The sequence below is a fragment of the Streptopelia decaocto genome (genome assembly GCF_964273445.1).
Source record: "Streptopelia decaocto genome assembly, chromosome: 2".
Classification (NCBI taxonomy): domain Eukaryota; kingdom Metazoa; phylum Chordata; class Aves; order Columbiformes; family Columbidae; genus Streptopelia; species Streptopelia decaocto.
The window spans coordinates 147,315,965-147,338,280 of record NC_138655.1 but is presented as its reverse complement, the minus strand read 5'-3'; the positions used below and the strand labels follow the sequence as shown (position 1 = coordinate 147,338,280).

Genomic DNA, 22,316 nt, shown 5'->3' with positions numbered 1-22,316 from the left:
GCGCAGGCGCCGTGCGCCGCGTTCGACGGCAGCCGGTGAGGCTCAGGCTTCCTCTGCCTGGCGCGGAAGGTCGCCAGCACGGCGTTTGCTGGGCTGGGAAGGGCTGCTGGTGCCCCTGGGGCATGTGAGAGCGGGCAAATCCAACCGGCCAGCCCAGCCCAGGGTGTGGGTGCAGACAGCCGTCTGTTCTGGGCAGAGGGAACAAACTGAGGTGCACAGGTGAGGCCCCAAGTGTGCGGGGCCGGCAGCTGCCTGCCCGGTGCGAGGGAGCGCGGAGCGGCCTGGCCCCGCTGCGTGGCCGTCTGCCAGGCTGCGGCTGCCCCTCTGTGAGCCCCGCCGGCTGAGGGCAGGAGGGTCAGGGTGCGTGCGGAACCTGGAGGGTAATAAAACGTGTGGCAGGTCCCACGCCAGGGAGGCACAAGCAGGGTCACTGTGGAGACCACGTTCCGCAGCGGCTAGGCACAGAGCTGCAGGGCACCCAGCAAGTTATCATTGTCCTGCTGTGTGGTTCCCTGGATGGCGAATGGAGAAGGCATCATTTTATTTAGTATTTAAAACCAGTAATTCATGTAAAAATTGTGGGTACATCTGTAGCGTATGTTAGGGGCCATGTGGCTGCTTGGTGTGTTAGTAGGTCTTCACTGCCAAGCTACACAGTAGCCTCTGGGTGAGTCAGGGTTTGTAGACAATTATTGTAACTTTATTACCGTTGTATTGTATCCCAGAATGATCTGGAAGACAGAGAGTAGATTCCTTTTACAATACTACATTTCAGTTTATGTTGTATGTACACATGCCAGGGAGCAGGAAGTTGTGTTTTCTCCGTCTCTTCACGGTAAGTACGCAAGTTTCCTCTGGAATCCTATGACCTGTCCTTCTTAAATTCATTGATGTGGGGAGAAACTCCTCTTTTTCCCTTTGAAGCTGGTCTAAAAGAGGAAAATGGTTTCATTAAAATTAGTTGTGGGTTTAGGAAAACTAATAACCCAAGCCAGTTCCTGAAAGAGGATACCTAAGGTATCCTGGCATGAGAGCTGCTATGCGTTAAGGGTGTGTTACTCAGCCTTAACCTCCCACTTTCGAGGTGCTGCCAATTCCACCCTCTCCTAGGCCTGGACTCTCTCCTTTTTACCTCTTCTCCTGTAGCCTGCCTTCTTCCTAAATCCCCCTTGCCTTCCTCAGTTTTTTCTTCCTTTAATCATCTTCAACTTTTTTGCATTTTTTTACAGGTGTTTCTTAGCAAATGAACCAAATAGTGCAATTGAACAAGGTGAAGCTCAGTGAAGAAGACACATATTTCTTTATGAAGGTTTTCTAATGTCATCTGTGTATTTTTGAGAAGAAGTCATGTGTGATCAGAGGTTAACCTTCCTAGCAGAGTTTCATGTACTGAGTTACAATGCTAAGGAAAACAAAATCAGGTAGTGAGTCTTTCTGAATCCCTGCACGTTTCACGCTGTCATTTGTGCCATGCTTTGGACAATTTTGAACATAGGTAGAAAACATATAACTTTTAAACAGGTAAGTCAATGTGTTTGGATAAGGTAAACAGGAGAGGAATTGTGTGTTCTGGTAATGAACACTGAGGCCTAAGGCAAGTCCTGAAACTTCCTAATGAAAGTTTTACCATTGACTTCAGTAAGCAAATAGTTATTATAGAGAAGATAATAAACAGACAATACAACTTGTGTCTCTTGAGATCTGGAGACAGGCTGGAGCCATCAGCTCTTAGTGCCGCAGGAAATGGTTTTGGTTATCAAGAGGTGCCGTTTCTCTTCTTAAAAATGAATTCACTGAAGTGGAGCTATTGGGCAGCACAGTCCTGCAGAAGTTACTGCCTTTTGGATGAGAAATAAAATGTAGTCCTGCCCAATTTTAGTGCTTAGCAAACTCATGCTACTGTAACCCAGAGTATTTTGATCCTACTGCCGCTAACAAATCCTTCACATTGTTGTCCTAAATTCCCCCGGAGTTTCAGCTGAAGTTTTGTTCTGATAATGTTTAAACTACGAGTGCGCAGGAAGCTGCTGGGCTCCCCTCTGGATGCAGATGCTGCCCACGGAGACACGAGGGGCTGTGGGAAGGGGTTCACCGACGCCACGAGCCAGCGACACGCAGTTGCCATCGGGAGGTGCCACGGCCGGAGAGGTGCCAGGTCCGAGGAGAGAGGCAGAGCTGGGGCTGCGCTTGGCCCGGGGCAGCCCGGCACCGGCTCCCACCTTCCGGGAAACCGAAACAGAAACCTCGGCCGGAGCCGCCCCGGTCCCCCGCCCCCGGCGAGGGGCGGGCGGCGCCACCTGCGCCCTTCTCCGCCTCCGGGAGTTTCCCGCAGCTCCCGGCCGGGCGGCCCCGGCGCTGGTTGCGTGCGGACGGACGGACGGACGCGCTGCACGGCCTCTCCCGGCGCCCTGCGGGTAAGCGGGGCCGGGCGGTGGGGGGAGCGGGCGGAGAGGGCGCTGGGGGCAGCACGGCTGCCCGACGGGGCGGCGAGGGACGGAGGTACCGGGGCTGCAGCTGAGCGGGCTCCGGCCGCCCTCGCCCCCGGCCCGTCTATCTCCAGCACCTGCGCTGGCCCCGTGGGGCTTGCGGGGCAGAGTGGGCACGGAACACCCCTCAGCTGCGCTCCGGGGTGGCTTGTTGTGTTCCCCAAGTGGAAATCTGACGTGATGGAGAGATTGAAATTGTTGCAGTTTCTTGTCCCTTAACAGCAGAACTTCATTTTTCAGAGTGACTGTGCTTTTCAAGATCTGTCAATAACTTTTGTTCAAAGCACATAAGGATTTATATATATATATATATATATATGTATGTATATATATAGAGAGATCTATTTTAAATCACTGATGGACAATTACTTTCCACTTAGACCCAGAAAATTATTCCCTAAAAGCAGCACAAGGAATCTTTATTATGGGGGTGTGATTGTGTTGAGCCATTCTGTGCAGTTTTTGGTTAGTTTTGTTCTTTTTTTTAAAAAAAATATATATTGTATTTTTGTTTGTTTGTTTTGGTTTGTTGATCCTTGACACAACAAAATCCCACAGGGGCTCACAAGTCTGCTATCCAGTTGCTCTTATTTTGATAAGGTGGATATAAGGATGCTCTCCAGCAGCACACCTCTCAGAAAAAGCAGTTTAAAGAAAAACTATTCGTGATGAATAGAGAAATAAACTCTTGGCTTGCAAATTACTCATGTGATGATGTTGAAATAATGGCAGAACTGGAGAGTCTTGTGCTTTAGCAGCTGTTTTAAGTGCTTACATTTAGTTTTACTTTTCCACCATAGGTAACCAGTTTTTTAACTGAGAATATAAGTAAAACATACTTAGTGATGTAATTTCTTCATTTAACTGAATTGTATTCTATGATTTAGAACATTACTTAGGTGCTCACCACAGATACTAGTAGAGGTTTTTAGGGGAAAAAAAAAGGGATTCCTTGTTGTTAACTGGACACTTTTTTGCCAGTGGTGGAAATAAAATACATAATTTGCTGTGTAATTTTAAAAATCAGCTTTAAAGAGACTAGACACTGCTCATTATGTGAACATTTAGTGTTTAGAATTTGCTAAACGTAGGGAAAAATGAAGGGTCTGCAGCTTTCTTCAAGCACTAACAGCACAGAACTGAGAATATACTGAGAAGGTTATTGGCACTTGTCATTCAGAGCTTTTTGATAGTAGTGAAACTGTTGAGGGTGTTATTAGTATTGTCCTGTAGTTTCGGAACATTTTGAGGAACAGAGCAGAGCTGGTACTTACAGAAAGCTGCATTTGGTCTAAACTGTACAGTTGCTTTATGCATTAAAACATTAGCAGAGAGCGAATTAGTTTAATCATGGTACGAACTTGTCTCTATCCACAGAAGACTAGAGCATCTGGAGGCTTGTGTTTTTCTTCAGAAAGTCCCTGAGGACTAGTTTCTGACTTTACCTGGCTTCTCACATACAGTCTCTCAGTTCCTTTTATGACTGGACTGTTTCTTTTCTCTCTACCCCCGTTAATTCAGCACCAGAAGAAGCAACGAATAAAAGTCTTGCTGTGGGGAAACATAGACATTTCCTTTATAATTAAGAGTAAACAATTTTAGCGGCCTTTAGCTTGGGCATAGAACAGGAAGGTGGGATGATAGGGGTTAGAAAACACCCTCAGTATCTTGTAAATCTTGTGTAGGTTGGGAAAACCTGACCTCTCAGCACCTGGGTACAGAGTCTGGGTGCTCCCTGCTCGAGTAGTGCTGGCGACCACACCGTTCCTACTTGCCTGCCCTAATGCTAGGGGTGCTCTCAGGTTGATTGAGGCTGGGTGAACTGGTGTAGAATGCTCGTGAAAGTCACTGTGTCCATCCTGTGGGGGTGGAGGGACATGGTGCTGCTCCGCCACTGTCACCCAGGGTTTGAAAAGGGCACCGCAGTCTGTCCCCTCGCCTTTTCCTGTGCTGTGGCTGCTGAGCTGTCCTATCCTGCCTTTCGAATTCACAGCACGTGGGCTGAGTTTCTTTGCCCAGTGAGCCACGTCATTTTACTCGGTTTTGTTCAGCGCTAGAGCTGACGTAAATACTCCAGCCCATGAGAAATATGTGCCATAAAGCTTCCACGTCTGTGTGGGGAGGGTAAGAAAGATCATGATCATAACCAAAAACTGTACCTGGGTAAACGGCATTGCTTCATGACCTCAGGGAACTGCTGCTTGTCCTTGAGATAGATAGTGTTTGCTTCTTTTCTTCTTTCTTTTTTATGTATCTTTTGGTCTGGTTGTTATCTTTTGCCCAAAATAGATAGTTGCAGTGGATTATGGAAAAGGGAAGTGAGAGCTCTCTAAATAAGGGCATACTCAGTTATGCGAGGGGAAAAGGAGATCCTTCTACCTTCTTTGCTATTAAAAAGTATGAGGCAGAAGCAACAAAACCTGGGACCTAATCATGGAAAACTTATTTTTCGCTACTACTTGAAAGTCTGAATGATCATATAGTAGCTTGATTCTTTTTTGAGCTGTCATCTTTTTTTCTTTGCAAAAAAAACCCCCTGTTATCTCAGCCTTGTGGTTAATAGTGGTTTGGTTTTTTGTTGTGTTTTGTTTTTTTTTTTTTTTTTTCCGTGAAGCCTGTGAAGCAAATGATCATATGAGTATAAACCAGTCTTTCTGCTTGAGCTGGTCTGCCACGGCTTTATTTGTTTTGCTTTTTTAATAGACTGCTACAGAACGGTGTGAAATTGTCATCAGTGGTAAATACGGGTTCAAGAAACATGACGTCTTTAGGGATTATACTGAGACGTTTTTGATGGTTTTGTGTGATGCAACTAGAATAAATACACGGTAAGTGCTCCTAGACATTTACATGTTGAAAACTATTTGTGTGAGTATTTTAGTGACTGACCATGCACATGTGTTAACTTGAATAGAGTAACCCTCTCTGGCTTAAAGTAGGAACCTGGGATGGGAAAGGGCTGCTTGGGATGTCAAATCCAGTTTCTAGTAGTGAAAGTCCACTTCAGGAAAATGGTCAAGATTGATCTTAAAAAGTGTTTGTTAGGAATAGTGAGGGTAGAACAAATTGCTAAAAACTGCTTCAAAAGCTCATTGCTTTTATGATAGCTCAGTTTCTGACTTTCTTCTGAAACTGGTGACAATTTCAGTTCAAATTTAGTTCTGGTCAGTTATTTGCAAAAAACAGATGGGTTGTGTATCTCATGTGGTGACTTACTTGTGCTTTATGCAATGATACTAACAGATGCTTATTAGTAGTGGAATGATCTTGCTCCATGACCTTCTTTCTGGACACATCACATAAATTGCTCATAAAAACTTGGGGATAAAGTAATTTAGTATGTTTATAGCTCTTTGTCATTTATTTCCAGATAATGAATTCCTTCATTTGTCTTGAGGGTGCTCCTTCATTTTTACATATCCAGCAAAATATAACTAGTTTGTGCTTCCATACTGTGCCCGTTCCTCTAACAAAAAACATTGTCAAAGTAAAATCCATGAATGAATGACAGGGGAGGTTTCTCTTCACCCAGTCTTCCAATTATGATCATAATACAAATTAATGATTTAAAATGTAACTGTACAATCATGAATTGTCTATCACCCTGATCACTTCTTTTCATTCTTACTTTGCTAGAACAAATTTAGGTGAAAAGATTTTTCAGGTTTGTTTGTCTCTTTTTTTTTTTCAGGAGTGGTTTTGCAAAGTGGACAGTAATGGAGTATATGAGCACGGGTAGTGATAGCAAAGAGGAGATTGACTTGTTGCTAACTAATTTAAATATGTCGGAGGTGATAGACATAATGGAAAACCTTTATCCAGGTGGAGACCTTGAAGTCTATGAAGACAGCTTAATTACAATGTGTGAAGAGGCAAATCAAAATGAAGAACGTGCGGAATCTTTACTGTTTTGTGAAAGGGAGGTTTCTTTTATGTCCTCTGTCAAATATGGGACTGTCGAAGACCTTCTTGCTTTTGCAAATCAGGTGTCTAACACTGCAAAACCATTTAAAGGATGCAGACAGCAAGAATCTGGAATCCTCTTGAATATGGTATGTCTCTCTTATTTTTACTTGAAAATTAGTAGACCTTAGGAGTTGGAAGTTATTAATGATTTTAATCAAAGATCACCCCCAGTCCCAGGAGTAACAGCCAGGCTGTTGTTCCCTGTGCAAACCTGAGACTGGAGGGGTTCTCTGAGGTCATCAAGTCTAGTCCCTGCAGTATCCAGCAGCTATGGAGAAAGGGCTTTTGTTCAGAAAGATCCACTCTATGTTGCCTGTTGGTATCCCTGGAGATTAGAAAACATTTCCCAACACTGAATACAAACTTTAGACATGGAGTAAAAAACAAAAGGCACAACTATGATGGCTTACAGGTTTGGGAGACAGGGTTTTCCAGTGCCTTGTGTTCAGGCAGTAAAAAGAGTTTATTATACAAAATTCTCAAATAAAGGTCTAGGATCTATTTTGCTATAGTTACTGAATTCACTGTAATGACATGAAATGTGAAAAGTAGTAATGTAAGGAGAAAAAAAATATAGTATCAACTGTGACTTTCAGAATTGCAATATTTTGTAATATCACACTGCTAAATTCAAGTATAGATGTGTTGTTCTGAGATACATTCATTGGTGTTCTACAAGCATCTGTAGGTATTAGTTTTATTTGACTTGTATTTAAAATCAGTTGCTCTGGAAACAACCAGCTGTGAAATGGAAGTTTGTTCATATATGTTTGTGTTGCTGCTTTATTTTCTTAAGACGTGCCACATCTATCATCTTAAATATCTTGCATGTAATAGGTTTTATATGTGAACATTGATTGCTTGAGGCTTGACTGGTTTCTCAGGTGTGAAATAGCACAGGGTATTGTTTTATTCTGATTTGGAGGGAGCATTGCAGTATTGCAAAAGTCACTTTTTAAACTCTGACATTGAAATTACATTTACTAATATTAAATGTTTCCTATACTTAGGGTAGACACTGTTCTTACATACTCATGGCTGTTTTGCTTGCGTATTATTTCTATAGATGCATACAATTGGTATGAACCAGGTACTATTAGGTACATGTGATCCTATTAAGCAACTGAGGATTGGAGATGGGGCATTACCTATACATGCATTTCAGCATGTGCAACTACACTGTAAATATCTACAGCATTTTAGTTAGGAGCAGGAGTGTTTCTGATTGCCTGGTGACCCCCTCTGACTGCACCATGGCTTATGTCACGAAGGGTCTTGGAGTGCTGGATCTGCAAGCCGTGTTTCTTTCCTTGAAACTAAACTGGAAGGATGCATTGCAGCCACAAAAGAGGATTCACGGCACAGGACCAGGCTAGGAACTAGTCCCGAAAGCCTCCTGAAAACGTGAATAGCGTGGTGATTGTTGCTCTCTTGCTCTGCAAAGCCATTCCACTTGAGTCTGTGTTACTGTCCAGGACAGGTGCAACCCACATGGACTAGTTAGTCTCAACCCCTTGACATGCTGAAGTGCGTAGGTGAGATGTATGGATTGCTACAGGCTTTATTTTGGTTCTGATAAGTAAAGCGGAGGCTCATTCTGCATATTCTAAGCAAAATACTTTTTATTAAAAGACACACACCCCCAACAGTGAAGAACTTATTCTCCTCAAAATTAAGAACTTTGAATAATTAACTTTATTTCATGTAGATACTAGTCAAAAATGACAGTTTTAGCAGTCAAGAAGGTACTTTCCTAATTGAAAAACATGTAGTTAAAGTACAGAAAGACTATGTGCATTACATCTTAAAAAGAAATATAAACCAAATAATCTTCCTAATATGCTGTTATCTTAAAAAGGGTAGCTGAAGAACTGGGTATGTGAGGCCATGTGACAGTCATGAAGTGATAAATATCCTTGATCTGCTTTTATTTATCTTCAAAAGTAGCAGTAAACAGGCTAATGATATTCCAGATGCTGACAATAGTGTATATCCCTGAATTAATTAGAAGCATGTTCACAGGAAACATAACTTAGTCTTTAGCTGAGAGAATATTAAGAGACTGAAGACATAAAATCAAACCTCAAGCAGTACTCATATGGCTGTAGTTAGGAGCTTGGTGTCACTCTGTCATGTGCAGAGTTGGGGAGCTGTTCCGCAGGTAGATTTAGAGCAAGATACTGACTTAGATGTTCTGAATTGCTTCTTGGAGGAGCCCTCCTCACCTTGTTGACAGAATAGAGAACCAAAGCTCCCAACGTTACCACCTAAAGCAGACAGCGTGACTCATGCTTTTTTTTTTTGAACTAGAAGAATGTGGCTGATAAAATCACAGCGGACTTCTTCGGCCTTTTACTAAGCAGCAGAAACTCTGATACAAGATAAAAAAAAATCAAAACGTGTTCCTCTAGCAGTACATGTGATATTAGGAAATGCTGAAACTCTTGCTCACATTGTATAAGATAGCATGTGAGTAACAGGTATGTGGCATAACAAGTTAGCAGATTACAGGAAGGGCAAACGTGCAGGTGAATTTAATAAGAAGAGGTGGGTAACTTCATTAACCCAGCTGCTGTTGTTGTTGTTTCAAGACAATTAATTGCAACTTACACTTCATAAGTTAGTCACTGGAGAGAAACGTGGATGCCTGGGCTGTGAATGAATGCCACGCCTCGCATGCTGTTCCCATTTGGTGTTTCTAAATAAAGACTACTGAACAGATCACGTGTATCGGGCACATATATAAGCAATGTATTTTTTTTTTTTTTTGGCTTGAAGTACCTTTAACTTCATTGTGATTTTTTTTTTTTTTTTAATTAACTCCACAGATCACACCCAAGAATGGGCGCTATCAAATTGACTCGGATGTGCTCCTGTTTCCATGGAAGCTGACTTACAGGAACATTGGGTCTGATTTTATTCCTCGTGGAGCTTTTGGGAAGGTGTACCTAGCGCAAGATAGAGAAACCAAGAAACGAATGGCATGCAAACTGGTATGTTAGTTCAGTAGTTTAATCTCTGAGCAAATATTGTATGACATAATACATACACTGTACTTTCAAATATGACTGCATCAAATTCCACTGTTAGGCTGGTGATGGTCTTGGTTTTCTCGGCTTACACAAGGCAGGAAAAATGCATGGTTTTAACTGTTAACTTGTTTTAATTTTTTGGCTCTGGGACTTCAAAAGTTTCTGCATTTTGAAAGTATCTGGAAGTGTGTGTAACTGCCATGTGGGCAGGCCTGTGGTGGAGTGGGAGTAGAAGAGTTTCTACTTCTCCTGATGTGCTCGAGGTGGTAAGATATCAGCATGAGGTCACATCCCTGCTGAAGGCAAGAGCAAAACCCTGTGGCTGCAGATGACTTTAGCATCTCGTCCTTTAACTGGGGTCCTTAGACTTAAGTTTTCTTTACTCCAGTGCCATTAATGTCCAACTCTAATTGTGTTTTGGGCACTGATGGAGTTTAAGGTTGTGATGTCTTAAGAAAACTGCTGAGCATTGCCCTATTTTTATGCAAGCCAACATTTTCTTTCAACTTCACCATTCAGCATGCTATTCTGAATTGAGCAGTAAATATTTAGGGCCAGTTAAAGCTCAACTGAGGCATTGCTCGATGTCCCCCAGCTCGTGAATAAGTACCTGTAATACTTCTGTTTGAGGAAGAGTTGGGGAGGCAGCTGTATGTCCTTCCCTTGCAGCCAGTGTATCCACATGGGGATAGATTTAGTTTACTGTTTCTGCATAAACCAGTGTAGAATTAAAGCATCCTAATGTTTCTGAAAATACAAACAGTATGTCTCATTGCGATAAAAGTGTTAGTCTCTTACTTGGTTCACAGCCACAAGTCTGAGGGAAAGAGAGTAAAAAGAGTGGTAGTAGCCTTTCCATGTGTAAGCAAACACTGCTTTTATTGTCTTAGCAATCTGCTATCAGTACTTTTTAAAGAAATAGTGCTGCCAGGTGCTCACTTTAAAGCAAGCTTCGTTTCTTGTAAGCCATAAAACAGTGCTGATAAGGATTGAATTGAGGTCAGTAATGGTCCTGAGCATGGTTAGTCTGCAGAGTGTGCTGTGTGCTGCAAGCACTGATCCACATGTGAAACGGGTGTGTAGTTCTGGTAGAGCTGAGGAGACTGCACAGAGCTAGTGGAAAAAGCAGAGGGATTTTTATGTCCTTCACCAGGAAGTTTGCATAGAGCTTTTGCGTAACTACCGGATTTTGACGGGAATAGCTCTTGCTACATTGCTTTTTCTGGAAGATTGTGCTTTTTATTTGGGCATGATTCCAAAAACTCTCTCAAGTTCAAACAAGTTGTGTCTCAAGTGAAAACGAAGAGCACGTCACAGAATCAAAATAAAGCTCTGTATTTTAACAAGTGGATAGGAGTGCTTTGTTTCCTTCTTCCATTTAAATCTATAAGATAACTAATGTTAGTACGGATAACCTGTTTTTTTAACTGCTTTTCTGTGGTCTTGTTTCAATGTCTTAGGTCCCAGTGGAGCAGTTCAAACCATCGGATGTTGAAATACAGGCATGTTTCCGTCACGAAAACATTGCTGAATTATACGGTGCTATTCTGTGGGATGAGACAATCCATCTTTTTATGGAAGCTGGAGAGGGAGGATCTGTCATGGAAAAGCTGGAGAGTTGTGGTCCAATGAGAGAATTTGAAATAATTTGGGTGACAAAGCATATTCTGAAAGGACTTGACTTTCTCCACTCCAAGAGGATTATCCACCACGATATCAAACGTATGTGTGTGTGATACCTTGGGGTGGTTTCTGGTCCAGGCTGGGCTGAGGTTCTGGTGGGGAGCCTGGGGCTGACCTGGGCCATGTGGCCTCACATCTCTGTGAGGGAGGGATGGATAATGCTCAACAAGTGGCAAGGTCAGGTTCTGGAGGTAAGAGATGCTTACACAATTTATTAATTCACTTCAGTGGAGAGGATGATTCGAAAGTCATAGTTCATTTGGCTTTCTTGAGTAATTCAATTTGAAATAAAAGGCTAAAGAAAATGAGTAAAACTATGAGTCTGTGTTAAGCCAGAAGTTTCCTTCTTTCTATGTAAATTCATCCTAAGTGCTTCCGTGCCCACCTTATGCTTGCACCTTCTTTTAGGTTTTATGTCTCTGCATGGCTGTTCCTCAGTTTGAGCCACTTTGGAACTAAATACATAATTTGTACTGTTTTCTTTCAACAGTTATGGCAAATTTTAGTACATATTTGCTTTTAAAAAGTCCTAGGTATTGGCATATATAAATAATCAAGACATTTTTATATTAAACCCAACTTTAATACATTAATATTAAATGCTTTAAAATGTTAATGCATTACATTAAGTTTAATATTAAATACTGTTTCCCCCAGCACCTCCTCCCGCTGCAGACAAATTTTGCCTTTCTAGTAACAGTGCTTCTAATGAAGACATTTATCTTCTATGCGTTAATTTTTGCTAAACTTGAGTATTTGAAATAGAAATACTCAAACTGAAGTGCTATAATAAATAGTTGACAGAAGATGATTATCAGGAGTTGCTAAATTTTGATCTCAGTTTGGCTTTTTTTTTTTTTTTTTTTTTTACTAAATGTGGATCGGTACTTTAGTTGTAAGTCTTTGAGATTCTTACAACTATTAGACTGCTTAATTTTACCTTGTGCTTTCTTGCTTGTAGTGTCTTGCCCATGGATTTGTTGTAATTGACAGTAACAATGACATTAATTAAGAGGTTTAAAAACCAAGCCAGTCAAAACCCAGCCCACTACATCTAGATAGCGGATAGGACAACCAGCTCATTGTGAATGTGGTGGCTGTGAGTGTGTTTTGCTTTTTCCAGCATTTTTCTATGTTACTAGATGCAGGGCAGGAGCTGAGGTGGCTGCCTGGGGCTGCTGGCCTCCAGGGCTGATATTTTCCCTTGCCAGGCAGAATCTATAGAAAAGAGTTTCCAAAACATGTCCGATTTCTTCCTCACTGCACCAGCCACTATTGAGCCTCTGTCCATCTGATGCAGGAGGAGAAGGGGATTTTACTGAAAGACTCCCCTGAGTTAGGAAAGGGAGGAGGAGGATTTTCTGTTGGCTCTTAGGAGCAGTTCAGTGCTGCCACTCATTTTAAACCCTGTTTGGAAATCGGTTAAATCATAAGGTGGGAGGAACACTGGTCCAAACCCAGCCAAAGCTGGGCCTTGGTGCAGTCCCAAACAGGCAGCAGAGCTTGCTGTGCCATGGCAGTGTGGCACTCTGCACAGTCCTTTATGTAGTGTTTAAAATCTATATCTTCAAAGGTATCCCTGAAATTACAGATTTATTTACGTCATTTTGTAGCACTGGTAAGAAGGTGGCTGTGTGCAGGTTTGCCTCAGGAACTGGTACTGTGGAAATCAAACCTGTATCTTCCCACTGGATAGTCATGATGGGCACTGTCAAGACTGAAAATGACCCACAGTTTCCTTTGGGAGAAAATGTGTTTCTGTTGTCTGAGTTGGAGACTTCATTTGGCCATGTCTTCTGAAACAGAAAACAAGAATTTCTCAAGGCTTAAACAGAGTGCTACCTTCATAAAATACAACTGCAAAGACAGCCTTTGAGTACCAAGTTGTGCCTTGGACAGAATTTTATGAAGGAAAGTGAATTAAGCTCCTAGATACTGCTGCAATCCTGTGGGAGTTTGAAACTCTCACCTTTTATTACTTTTGCAGCCATAGTCTGCCTGTTGTCATCACGCTGAGCCACTCTTGCTGACCAGTGCAGGACTCTGGTGCAACTGCTGTGGAAGGGCCTCAGTTACACTCTACTTCTGTCTTCATTTAAATCATTAGTGTAGAGAAACCTCTTGGTGACCAACAGTTATGTTGTTTGCAGACAGACCTGCACAGCATGCCCTTCACCTTGGAGACCATTAATCTTCAAGCCTCGCTGTACTAGAGGTGCCTGCCAGTCTTCTACCTTCCTCCCTTACCCTCAGACATTTTCTCTCATTCTTTTTTTAAGCTAGGAAAATGACCAAACGTTGACTCTTGTTTTGTGTAAACCACTCTAGTTTTATTTTTAAGATAAGTTTTAAAATTGGACCTAATCACTAGCAGACCTGTTTTGGCTAGGAGAAGGACTGTGTCCGCTATAGGGACTGGTTGTGCTAATCCGTTTCAGGCTAACATCCAAATGAAACAGGCATTGTAAAAGAAATGCCCCCAACATGATGGAAACTTAAATGCTGTCATTTGTGTTTTTCTTTTAGCAAGCAACATTGTCTTTATGTCAACTAAGGCTGTTCTGGTGGATTTTGGCCTAAGTGTTCAAATGACTGAAGACATTTACTATCCCAAAGACCTTAGAGGAACCGAGGTAAGAAGCTGAAGTGACAAAAGCCCTCAGTGTTATTCTGATAGTTGTGATGCTTAGGCTGAAATTTGGAGCTTGAGGGTAGAACCTTGGGCAAAAAAGTATTATAAAAACTTATCAAAAAGTTGCAAACAAGCATTAATATAATCTCAATTAGATTTTTATTTTCAACTTGTTGAATGGAGAATCAGGTGTTACGCTTCAAAAGCCATGTCACCTCCTCTGCAATCCTGTTTGTTAGTGACTGTTAAATCCAAAGTCAGAGAAACGGGTTCACTGAAGTCAAGAAACAGTGCTCTGAAGAGGGCTGTTTGCAGTGAATCAGCTGCTGGTCAGGGACACTTCAGACTGGAATTTGGTTCTTTGCTCTAGCAAAGATTTTTTTCTGAGATATCAGCTACGGACTGGGGTGACCTGTTCAACACAGCAGTTTGATTCCTCCTGTGAAACTGCAGAAACTACAGACCTTTGGGTTTTGTCCCTTAGTATTTCTAAGCTCTGTTCCCCATCCCCACGTAACCCTCTTGTCCTTTGGAGGTTATGTATGGCATGGCTGATGATTATCTGGTAAACTACTTAGGCATTACAGGGACGGAGGTGAGTGTCTTCAGTGACTTTGGCTCTGAACATGCACAGAGGTCCTGCATGCCACTTGGGCTACACCCACGCTGAGGTGTTTCCAGGGCTGGAGCTTTAGCAAACAGCCAAGCAGCAACAATTAGCTTGGGTAGCTGCTGCCGATGTGGCTTTGCATGCTCTCTGTTGCTGGAGGAGGTTCTTTACAGGAAACGCTTCAGCCAAAATGTCGGTACTTACCGTTTGGATAGTCTTCCGCAGCATAGGCATGTGTTTAGAGGACATACTTGTATAACTGACAAAGAGCATTTCACTCCTTGGAGGGGTGCGGTAAACCAAGATTTCCCAGAAGGTCAGACTTGTTTATTTGTTTTCAAGATATTTGGGAAAATACTTGAAGATTTGTTTTCACTGTCTTTCCGGTCAGGGGAATTAAGAGCTTAAAATGCTTACTGTACTGGAGGCAACACGCTTTCTGGCATTTGATGTACCTGATTTGTGGGTTTATTTATTTTGGTTTGGGTTGTTTGAGGGATTTTTGTGTGCTGTGTTAATGAGAATAACAAAAATGGTGGGAATGGGCTGGAAGCCCTTGTAGGGTATTTCCTAAGAATGGAGATGTGTGTAAACAGGAAATTTCCAGGTTTGTGGACCGGACTAGTGCTGATCTGCTCCTGGCTGTTGGAGAACACGCCAAGTTCATGTTCGTAAGAACAACTGCAAAAAACACTTAGTTCTTCATTTAGTAGGAAGAAAATTGTCCCACACTACTGAGCACCTGCAGTCACGTCCTCAGAAAAACAATAATCCCCACAGCCCTGACCACGGCGGTCCTTGGTGTTTGCTGTCCCAGGGAACACACAGCCTGTCCTTGGAACTGGCAATCCTGCCGTTCTGCTGCAGCATTGCAGGCCAGAAGTAAGGTTGCAGAGGGAGTGCTGGAAAAGAAGGCTTTCAAATAGCAGTCAAAGACTTACAGGAACGTCGTGAATGCTGGTCTATAGATTTTCCTGCTCACAGTCTTCTTCCAAGGCATATTCTTCTCCACCCTGCCCATGTTTAGCCTTGTGGGGTACATAGTTCAGTCACCCACAAGTGCCCTCCGTAGTCTTTGATAGCACTGGCTTTCTTGACATTTTTCAAAGTAAGATCTTGACCCTTCAGAGTCTGAAAGTACTGAATCTTATTTGTTTGAATAATCACAATTCTGGGCAGAATGATTGAAAGATAGCTAAATTTTGTTTAGTTGGTGTAGCATGAAAAGCCTGGGTTTTCTGAACAGTGTGTGTATGACACATGCAGCACAATATACCATGGTTGCGATGAAACTACTCTGCAGGAAATACCTTTTCTAGGCATTTGCTACATTTTCTGTTAGGCTTCTGTCACCTGGTTAAAATGTTATCTTCAATTAAAACCATTTGAGGGGAGGAAAAAGTTACCTGCTAAGGTTTAAGGAATGTGGAAGGTGTGATTCATTTGTAGTAATGCTAAACTAAAACTAGCACAGCACAAAGAAGGGGGCTGGTTTTAACTGGGTTGTGTCTCTCGTCTGACTGGCAGACAAGTGTCAGCCCAGCAGCAGGAAAGAGTGGGAATGGGAAGGTAACTGGGGCTTTAGCTGCCTAATTTGGTGGCAACAGAGACTTAGGCCAGTCTGAATCAGTTTGAAATCACAGCTTTGGTGCACATCTCATTTTTAATGTTTTGTCCCTGTGCAATCAAGATGCACCTTGACCATTTTCATACTTTGACTTTAACTGCAGACAGGTTCTTGCTCCAGCATCCTTTTTTTTCTCAAGAATGTAGCTGCTTTTTGTTTATATAGATTTCACTCAAGTTGCACTGTATTTCCTAATGGCAGTTTTTTAACAAAAGTAGAAATTCTGTTCTTTGCTCCTAATGAGACTTAGAGGTGGCGGGTGCAGGCACACTTACTCTATCTTAGCCCCGAGGAAATCAATGGATAGGAGTATGTAGCAACTGTAGACACCTGCTGAACCTTTGCACACACTTCTGATCTGAAGCACTGTTTGCAAATATGGTATGTGATTTACTGGGAAATATTCCTTGGAATTTGTATGAGCCCTACAGTTGTTCTCAGTGTGTGGTAATAAGTAGTCAAACTATGCAGAGATTACTTAACTTCCTGCTCCTGTGTCAGTTCATGGCTTTTAATGTGATTCTTTGTGGCAGGATGACTTGAAATAATTGAATTCTGCTTGGCTACTTTAGAGGGAAGCTGGATGAGGGAAAAGTAGAAACAAGAAGCAAGCAGGTTAGCTTGTTAACTGTGTGTGCTGTGCCCACGTTGTGTTGAAAGCAGCTCCCTTGGTTGGTGGTGGCAGAGCCGTGCGAGCAGCTCCTGTCTGGCACAGGTTGTGGCTCCTGTGCCCTGCCCCTCTGAGTCTCCTCCAGCTGCATTTGGAGCTGGCAGGAGCTTCCCATCAGATCCTTCTTCAGAATCTTGCCAAATCCAAATGTGAAATGTTTGGATGGATGCTATATTTTAGATTAGAAGATATTAGAATTTTTGGTTTAAAAAAGGATGGAAGAGGGATGCTTGCCTTAATAGCTGCTCTGGGGGTAACCCGGTGGAAAGGGCACCCAGCAGGACTTAAGAGACCTGGCTTGTTAATTTGTGCATTGCCTTAGACCTGGCTTGTTATTCAGCATGCCATTTCTTAGGGTAATGCCCCAACATGCAGATTATCGGATAAGGGGGTGAGAGGAGAAGAGTAAGGAAGACAGGAGGGTGTATATCTCCCGGTTCTGCCCAGTGGAGCATCCATTGTAATAAGGTTTGAGGACTGGACCCCCAGCCGAGTGGCTTGCAGTGGGCTCGCCCTCTCTCCTTAGTCTGGTGCACACCCATGTTACTCAAGCAGAATGGAGCAGTCCCAGCAGCGCCCAGCAAAACGAACTGGCAATTCAGGCACCTCCTTTTGCTGTGGAGGGAAGAGGTTCCCGCTACCCAGCTGAACAAAGCAGAGCCATGGCTTGAAGCTCAGCCTCTCACAGCTCAACCAAGTCCCCTAGCCACTAAGCTGTGGCTGTCTGGTGAGGGCAAACCTGGAGTATGAGGTACCAGACTAGAAAATCCCAGTGGTTGTGGGAATGTACAGAACAAAAAGTGTGTTCCCCAGCTGGTGCTTGGTCTTTAGGCTGCAGGTACTAGTGGGATGCATCCTTGTAGAGAGAAGTTTCCCAGATGACAAAATGTCACAATTGGTCTTTGCTTGTTTTATTCCTCTATTGATTAATCTTTTTTTGACTGTTCTTCACAGATTTACATGAGCCCTGAAGTTATCCTCTGCAGAGGCCACACAACAAAAGCAGACATCTACAGCATGGGAGCTACTATTATTCATATGCAAACTGGCATCCCACCCTGGGTGAACAGATATCCTCGTTCTGCATACCCGTCCTACCTCTATATTGTAAGTGTCCTTCCTTAGCAAAGCCTTAGTTCAGTTTCAGTTGAAAGGTTTCTTGTACTTTTGTTGGGAAAGCTCCAGTCATATAAAAACTATCATAATATTTGTCAGAGATGGTATCATCTTTTTTGCTGCAGTGGAGGGAGGGAAGAAGTGGGTTTTGATCACTTAGGGGAGGACAGAGGCTGAGATGGAGTCCTCTGTGGTTTGTGTTAGAACTTACAGGCCTTGGGTTTACTGCAAGGGTGGAGTTCAACAGTCTGAAACTTGAATGAAGCAAGCACATCTGTGTTCAGCTATTCTCTTGAAGTTGCAGCTAAACTGGAGCCTGGCAAATATGATTCTCTGGTTCATCCCATGTAGTACAGAAACCTGGTGAATTTGCATTGCATCAGATTTTAGGGTTGCTTGGAGTTGCTTTTAGTTTTTAAATTTATTATAAAATCTGATTTTTATAAGAGGTGGATTTTGTGCAGTTACATCTTCTGTTCTAATTGGTCAGCCCAGCTTAGGGAGGTGATGAGCTGTAAGTGGGGAATTCCCTGACCACTCATGTGGTTATCTGTGACTTCCTCTTCCATGGTTTCTGGAATAACTGTTTCAATTGTCTTTTTTATTTCAACAGATACATAAGCAAGCTCCTCCCTTAGAGGACATTGCTGAAGACTGCAGCACTTCCATGAGAGAATTGCTAGAAGCAGCTCTAGAAAGGAATCCTAATCATAGGCTGTCTGCAGCAGACTTACTGAAACATGAAGCCTTACACCCACCCCCAGAGGAGCAGCCACGGTGCCAGAGTTTGGACTCTGCATTGTTTGAAAGGAAAAGACTCCTCGCAAGGAAGGAGCTGCAGTTGCCAGAAAACATTACAGGTAATGCTATCAAGTTTACTTACTTTGCACTGTGCAGACTTGGTGTCAAAACTGAGTCTTTAGAAACAAATGAAACTCAAGAAGCTTCTGGAAAGAGACCAATAAAAATCCCAATCAGATGAGATCAGGCCCAGAGCTCATTAAGTGTTATGTAAAACACCCATTGACTTCAACAGGGGAGGAACTTAGCCTGAATTCTGCAGCTCTGGGAGGGCTCATGAAAAAGCCCTGGCAGTCATTCAGGGCAGTTCCTCAAGAAGTATAGGTTGCTGTCCAAAATTGCCTTAATTTACCACGACACTAGAGATGTTTTATTGATACTAGTAATTTGTGAAAAACAACAACAAATCCAACAACCACCACCACCACCAAATCCAACACTTTTTGCCTCCTTAAAGAAAAGACACAAAAAAAAATAAATGTAATGTTACTGGGTGTCAACAGTACAAGCCCTTTGTTTTAAAACCATAAATGATTGTACGATAGAACATGGCTCCCATTGTGCATTAATAAGTGCTTTATGAAGGATAACACATGAACCAGTTAGAAAACTCAGTGTGTCCTCAGATAATATTAAGCGCAAGGGAGATATAGTACCAGCAACCTGCTAACAGACTTTAAAATGCTTTTCTTCTATTTCTAAAATATGTGAGGTGGGTCCTGCCAAAGGCATTTAAAAACTGATCCCAGACAAGTGGTGATTGTGGTAGGTATTTGAAAATATATCTATGCAAAGTTTTGGGTGCTATAATGCATAATTGTTGCAACAAATCCACTTAACATTTAAATCAGTCACAGCCTTTGCATCCCGAATGGCATTGCTCCTTCTGAATTTTGCCTTGTGGGTGTATAATACTTTGACCAGCCCAGGCCATCTGAATCAATTCTTTTGAAGATGAAAAAATATTGAACCATTAAAGATGAACTTTAGTTTAGGTGCTTGAGATTCCATGACAATCATTATACAAGTACTCATGGGAGTTCTGCTGTTGCACACCAGGTCTGGTTTCTTCAGACCTTGATTTAAAATAAAAAAGTCCGAGGGTGATGGTCCCATATTTGTTCTGTATTGTCACACCCAGTGACACAAAGAGGATGTCATCTGTTTAGATTAAAATTCCCCTGTAATGAGGGGAATTCTCAGCTGGCAGAAAGCAGCTGTTTGGTGGGTTTTTTTCTTGCACTAAACTGTCTTTTGGTACTGTGGCTCGGGGGATGAGGAAGCTCTGCCTAGCTGTCCCAGCTGATGGAGGTTGAACACACTTGCTGTTTGCAGTAACAAACTGCTCACCATTCTTTTCCCTAGAGTTGTGGTTTGATTTAGTATATTTTATTTTATATGCGGTTGATGTTATATTTTCCTTAAAAATGAAGCTTTCTAAACCACAGATAAATACAATCAAATATTAGGCAAATTATTCCAGTAATGTCTGCAACTCTGAAACTGAACTAATGTAGCAATTTGTGCAATAAGGACATGTTTTGTCTCTTTCCTCTTTAGATTCCTCATTGTGTACTGGGAGCATGGAAGAGTCAGACCTGCTGAAGAGGCAAAGATCGCTCTACATAGACTTTGGAGCTCTAGCTGGTTACTTCAATATAGTTAGAGGACCACCAGCCTTAGAATACGACTGACTCAGTAACATTGTGTTTCAGCAGGCCAGAAATGGACCTCTACCTCTTAAAACTTGATTTTTAAGACAATTTTCAAATTTGTACATAAAAATATTGCCATTGTAGGCTGTAAAATGTGAATAGTGTTTCACCGTACAGATGATTAAGCTAAACCCTTAGGGGCTCTGATAAGCTGATCCCAAGCAATGATATTCGTGTGTCTACTGGTTGACCAATGAGAAGATGGCAAAAAGAACACTGCTGGGAACATCTTAATCCAGGATATCTTCCTGTGATGGGTCTTGCACTTTTATAAAACTTGTAATATATGCTTGCAAATACTGCCATAAAAAAAAAAAAAAAAAAAGTTGAGTATGTGGGCTGTAAGAGTTAAGTCTCTCTGAGCTGTCCTTAAAAAACCCTTCCAAAAAAAAAAAGTCTTTGATTTAACTAAAGACTGGTTCAGTCTTGTTCTGTCTTTGAGACCTGGCGAGACTGTGGTCATTCTTAACAGAAATCAGGGCCTCCCTTAAGCTGAGCTAATTTCTATTAGCTATCTCTGGAGCATCCCTTGGTTACAGATGTGTTTTAACTTTGCATCTTCCCTGGGCTGTCAGAGCTAAGCAGGGTGCTGTTACCCCTCTCTGTGGGCATAGGGACTCCTTTACTAGCCGTATTGGTGACCTTTGGGAACAGCTCAGCAAGCCTGCCGTGACAAAGCACAGCAGTGACTGCTACCTATGTTGCAGCTACTGCAAGGGTATCTTGGGTGGTTTTCAAGGGTAGAACAAATGTTATTCCCTGTTGGTAACAGTGGGCAGGCTCCAGACTCTTGCTTTTTAAGACTTTAAAATTGTACACGTGTATAATTGCTGTGAGTGCTATGGTTTGGAAAGCGTGTCATTAATGACAAGCTGTGTTTATGTTCCTATGGAAATGGAATTCTGTTGTTCTTGCTGTGCCTCATACATTTGAAACTTGATGTTTTGGATGATAGTAAAACTATGTAAACTGCATAGTTCTGTACATCCCATCGGATGAGAACGTAAACTTTTATAAAACTCTCTTTGATGCTTAGGATGACCCTTCATAAGCATTTGTGTTAAAATGGCATACTATGTATGTTGTACACTGAATCTTTTCTGAAGCACGGTCTCTTTTTCATATGTCTAATATTTAATGCTGTTCCTAACACGTGACCTTAAAAAGGTGATTTCTAGTTTGATACTGATATGGTCAATTGAATAAATGCAGCTCAGTGCCTTGAGACGTGGTCACTCTGTTCTTTCATCTTGCAAAACAGTGTAGGGCTGTGACCGTATCTGGGCCAACCTCCCCTACCATGGTCCAGGTACTCTACGCATATCGTTTGATTTACTGGGGAGTTGACTCAAGGTCATTGCTGATGGATTTTGGACTTTGGTAACAGACGATGAGTGTCTCTGACAAAATCCCGTTCTCAGACCCCAACAGGCCTCAACTGTGTGGATGTTGCACAGTGGTTGTATACAACACACAGCACTTCAGGCCTGATGTTAATTGCTGAAAAAATCCTTCTGGGAATAACCCACCTGCTCCAATACTTTGTGCAAAATCTCTAGATGACTGGCTGCTTTGGTGAGAGCTGTGTAGGGGAGGCCTCTTCATATCGATACTGGCTGTAGTGATCAGGATATTCAGGGATCAGAATTTCAGTGTGACTGACTTAAAGAAAATGTGGCCTAATGATCTGGATGCTCACCTTTGCATTGAGAGACCTGGGTTCAATTTTTTGTCTTCTACTGAAGGCTTTTGATCTTTAATGAAATATGCAGAATTAGTAGGAAGCTGCTTTTCAGGTAACTGGAGGTGGGCTTAAAATCTCTTCCTCAGTTTCCCTTCTATAAAATCAAGGTATTTATCCCCACCAAATAGTGACTAGATGTTATGCAAATACTTATCAAGTGCCTACATGAAGTCCATGTAGGAATTGAAGGCTGCTATTGCTTGAAAAATGTTACACTGATTTTACTTTCATTTT

General features: G+C 42.3%; 1 protein-coding gene across 5 annotated transcripts; it reads left to right on the top strand.

The window, feature by feature from the left end:
* The first annotated feature begins 102 nt into the window (after window positions 1–102).
* MAP3K8 (mitogen-activated protein kinase kinase kinase 8) lies at window positions 103–21,563 on the top strand. Of its 5 annotated transcripts, none has more exons than XM_082044135.1 (11): window positions 103–219; window positions 1,230–1,421; window positions 2,021–2,414; window positions 5,190–5,314; window positions 6,178–6,538; window positions 9,281–9,445; window positions 10,945–11,206; window positions 13,694–13,800; window positions 17,661–17,813; window positions 18,436–18,682; window positions 20,184–21,563. In XM_082044135.1, the coding sequence occupies exons 2-11, from the start codon at window positions 1,348–1,350 to the stop codon at window positions 20,315–20,317; spliced, it is 2,022 nt and encodes a 673-aa protein (XP_081900261.1). In that variant the 5' UTR covers window positions 103–219; window positions 1,230–1,347; the 3' UTR covers window positions 20,318–21,563. The 5 variants fall into 5 exon arrangements, with proteins under 5 accessions (XP_081900261.1, XP_081900260.1, XP_081900259.1 ...); XM_082044134.1 differs by having other exon boundaries at window positions 726–1,421; XM_082044133.1 differs by having other exon boundaries at window positions 109–835.
* Window positions 21,564–22,316: the final 753 nt, after the last annotated feature.

Coding starts and splice junctions, on each gene's coding strand:
- MAP3K8 (XM_082044135.1), top strand. CDS start 1,348: ATGTGTGATCAGAGGTTAACCTTCCTAGCAGAGTTTCATGTACTGAGT. Junction 5,315..6,177: donor GCAACTAGAATAAATACACG/GTAAGTGCTCCT, acceptor TTTTTTTTTCAG/GAGTGGTTTTGCAAAGTGGA. Junction 9,446..10,944: donor AACGAATGGCATGCAAACTG/GTATGTTAGTTC, acceptor TCAATGTCTTAG/GTCCCAGTGGAGCAGTTCAA.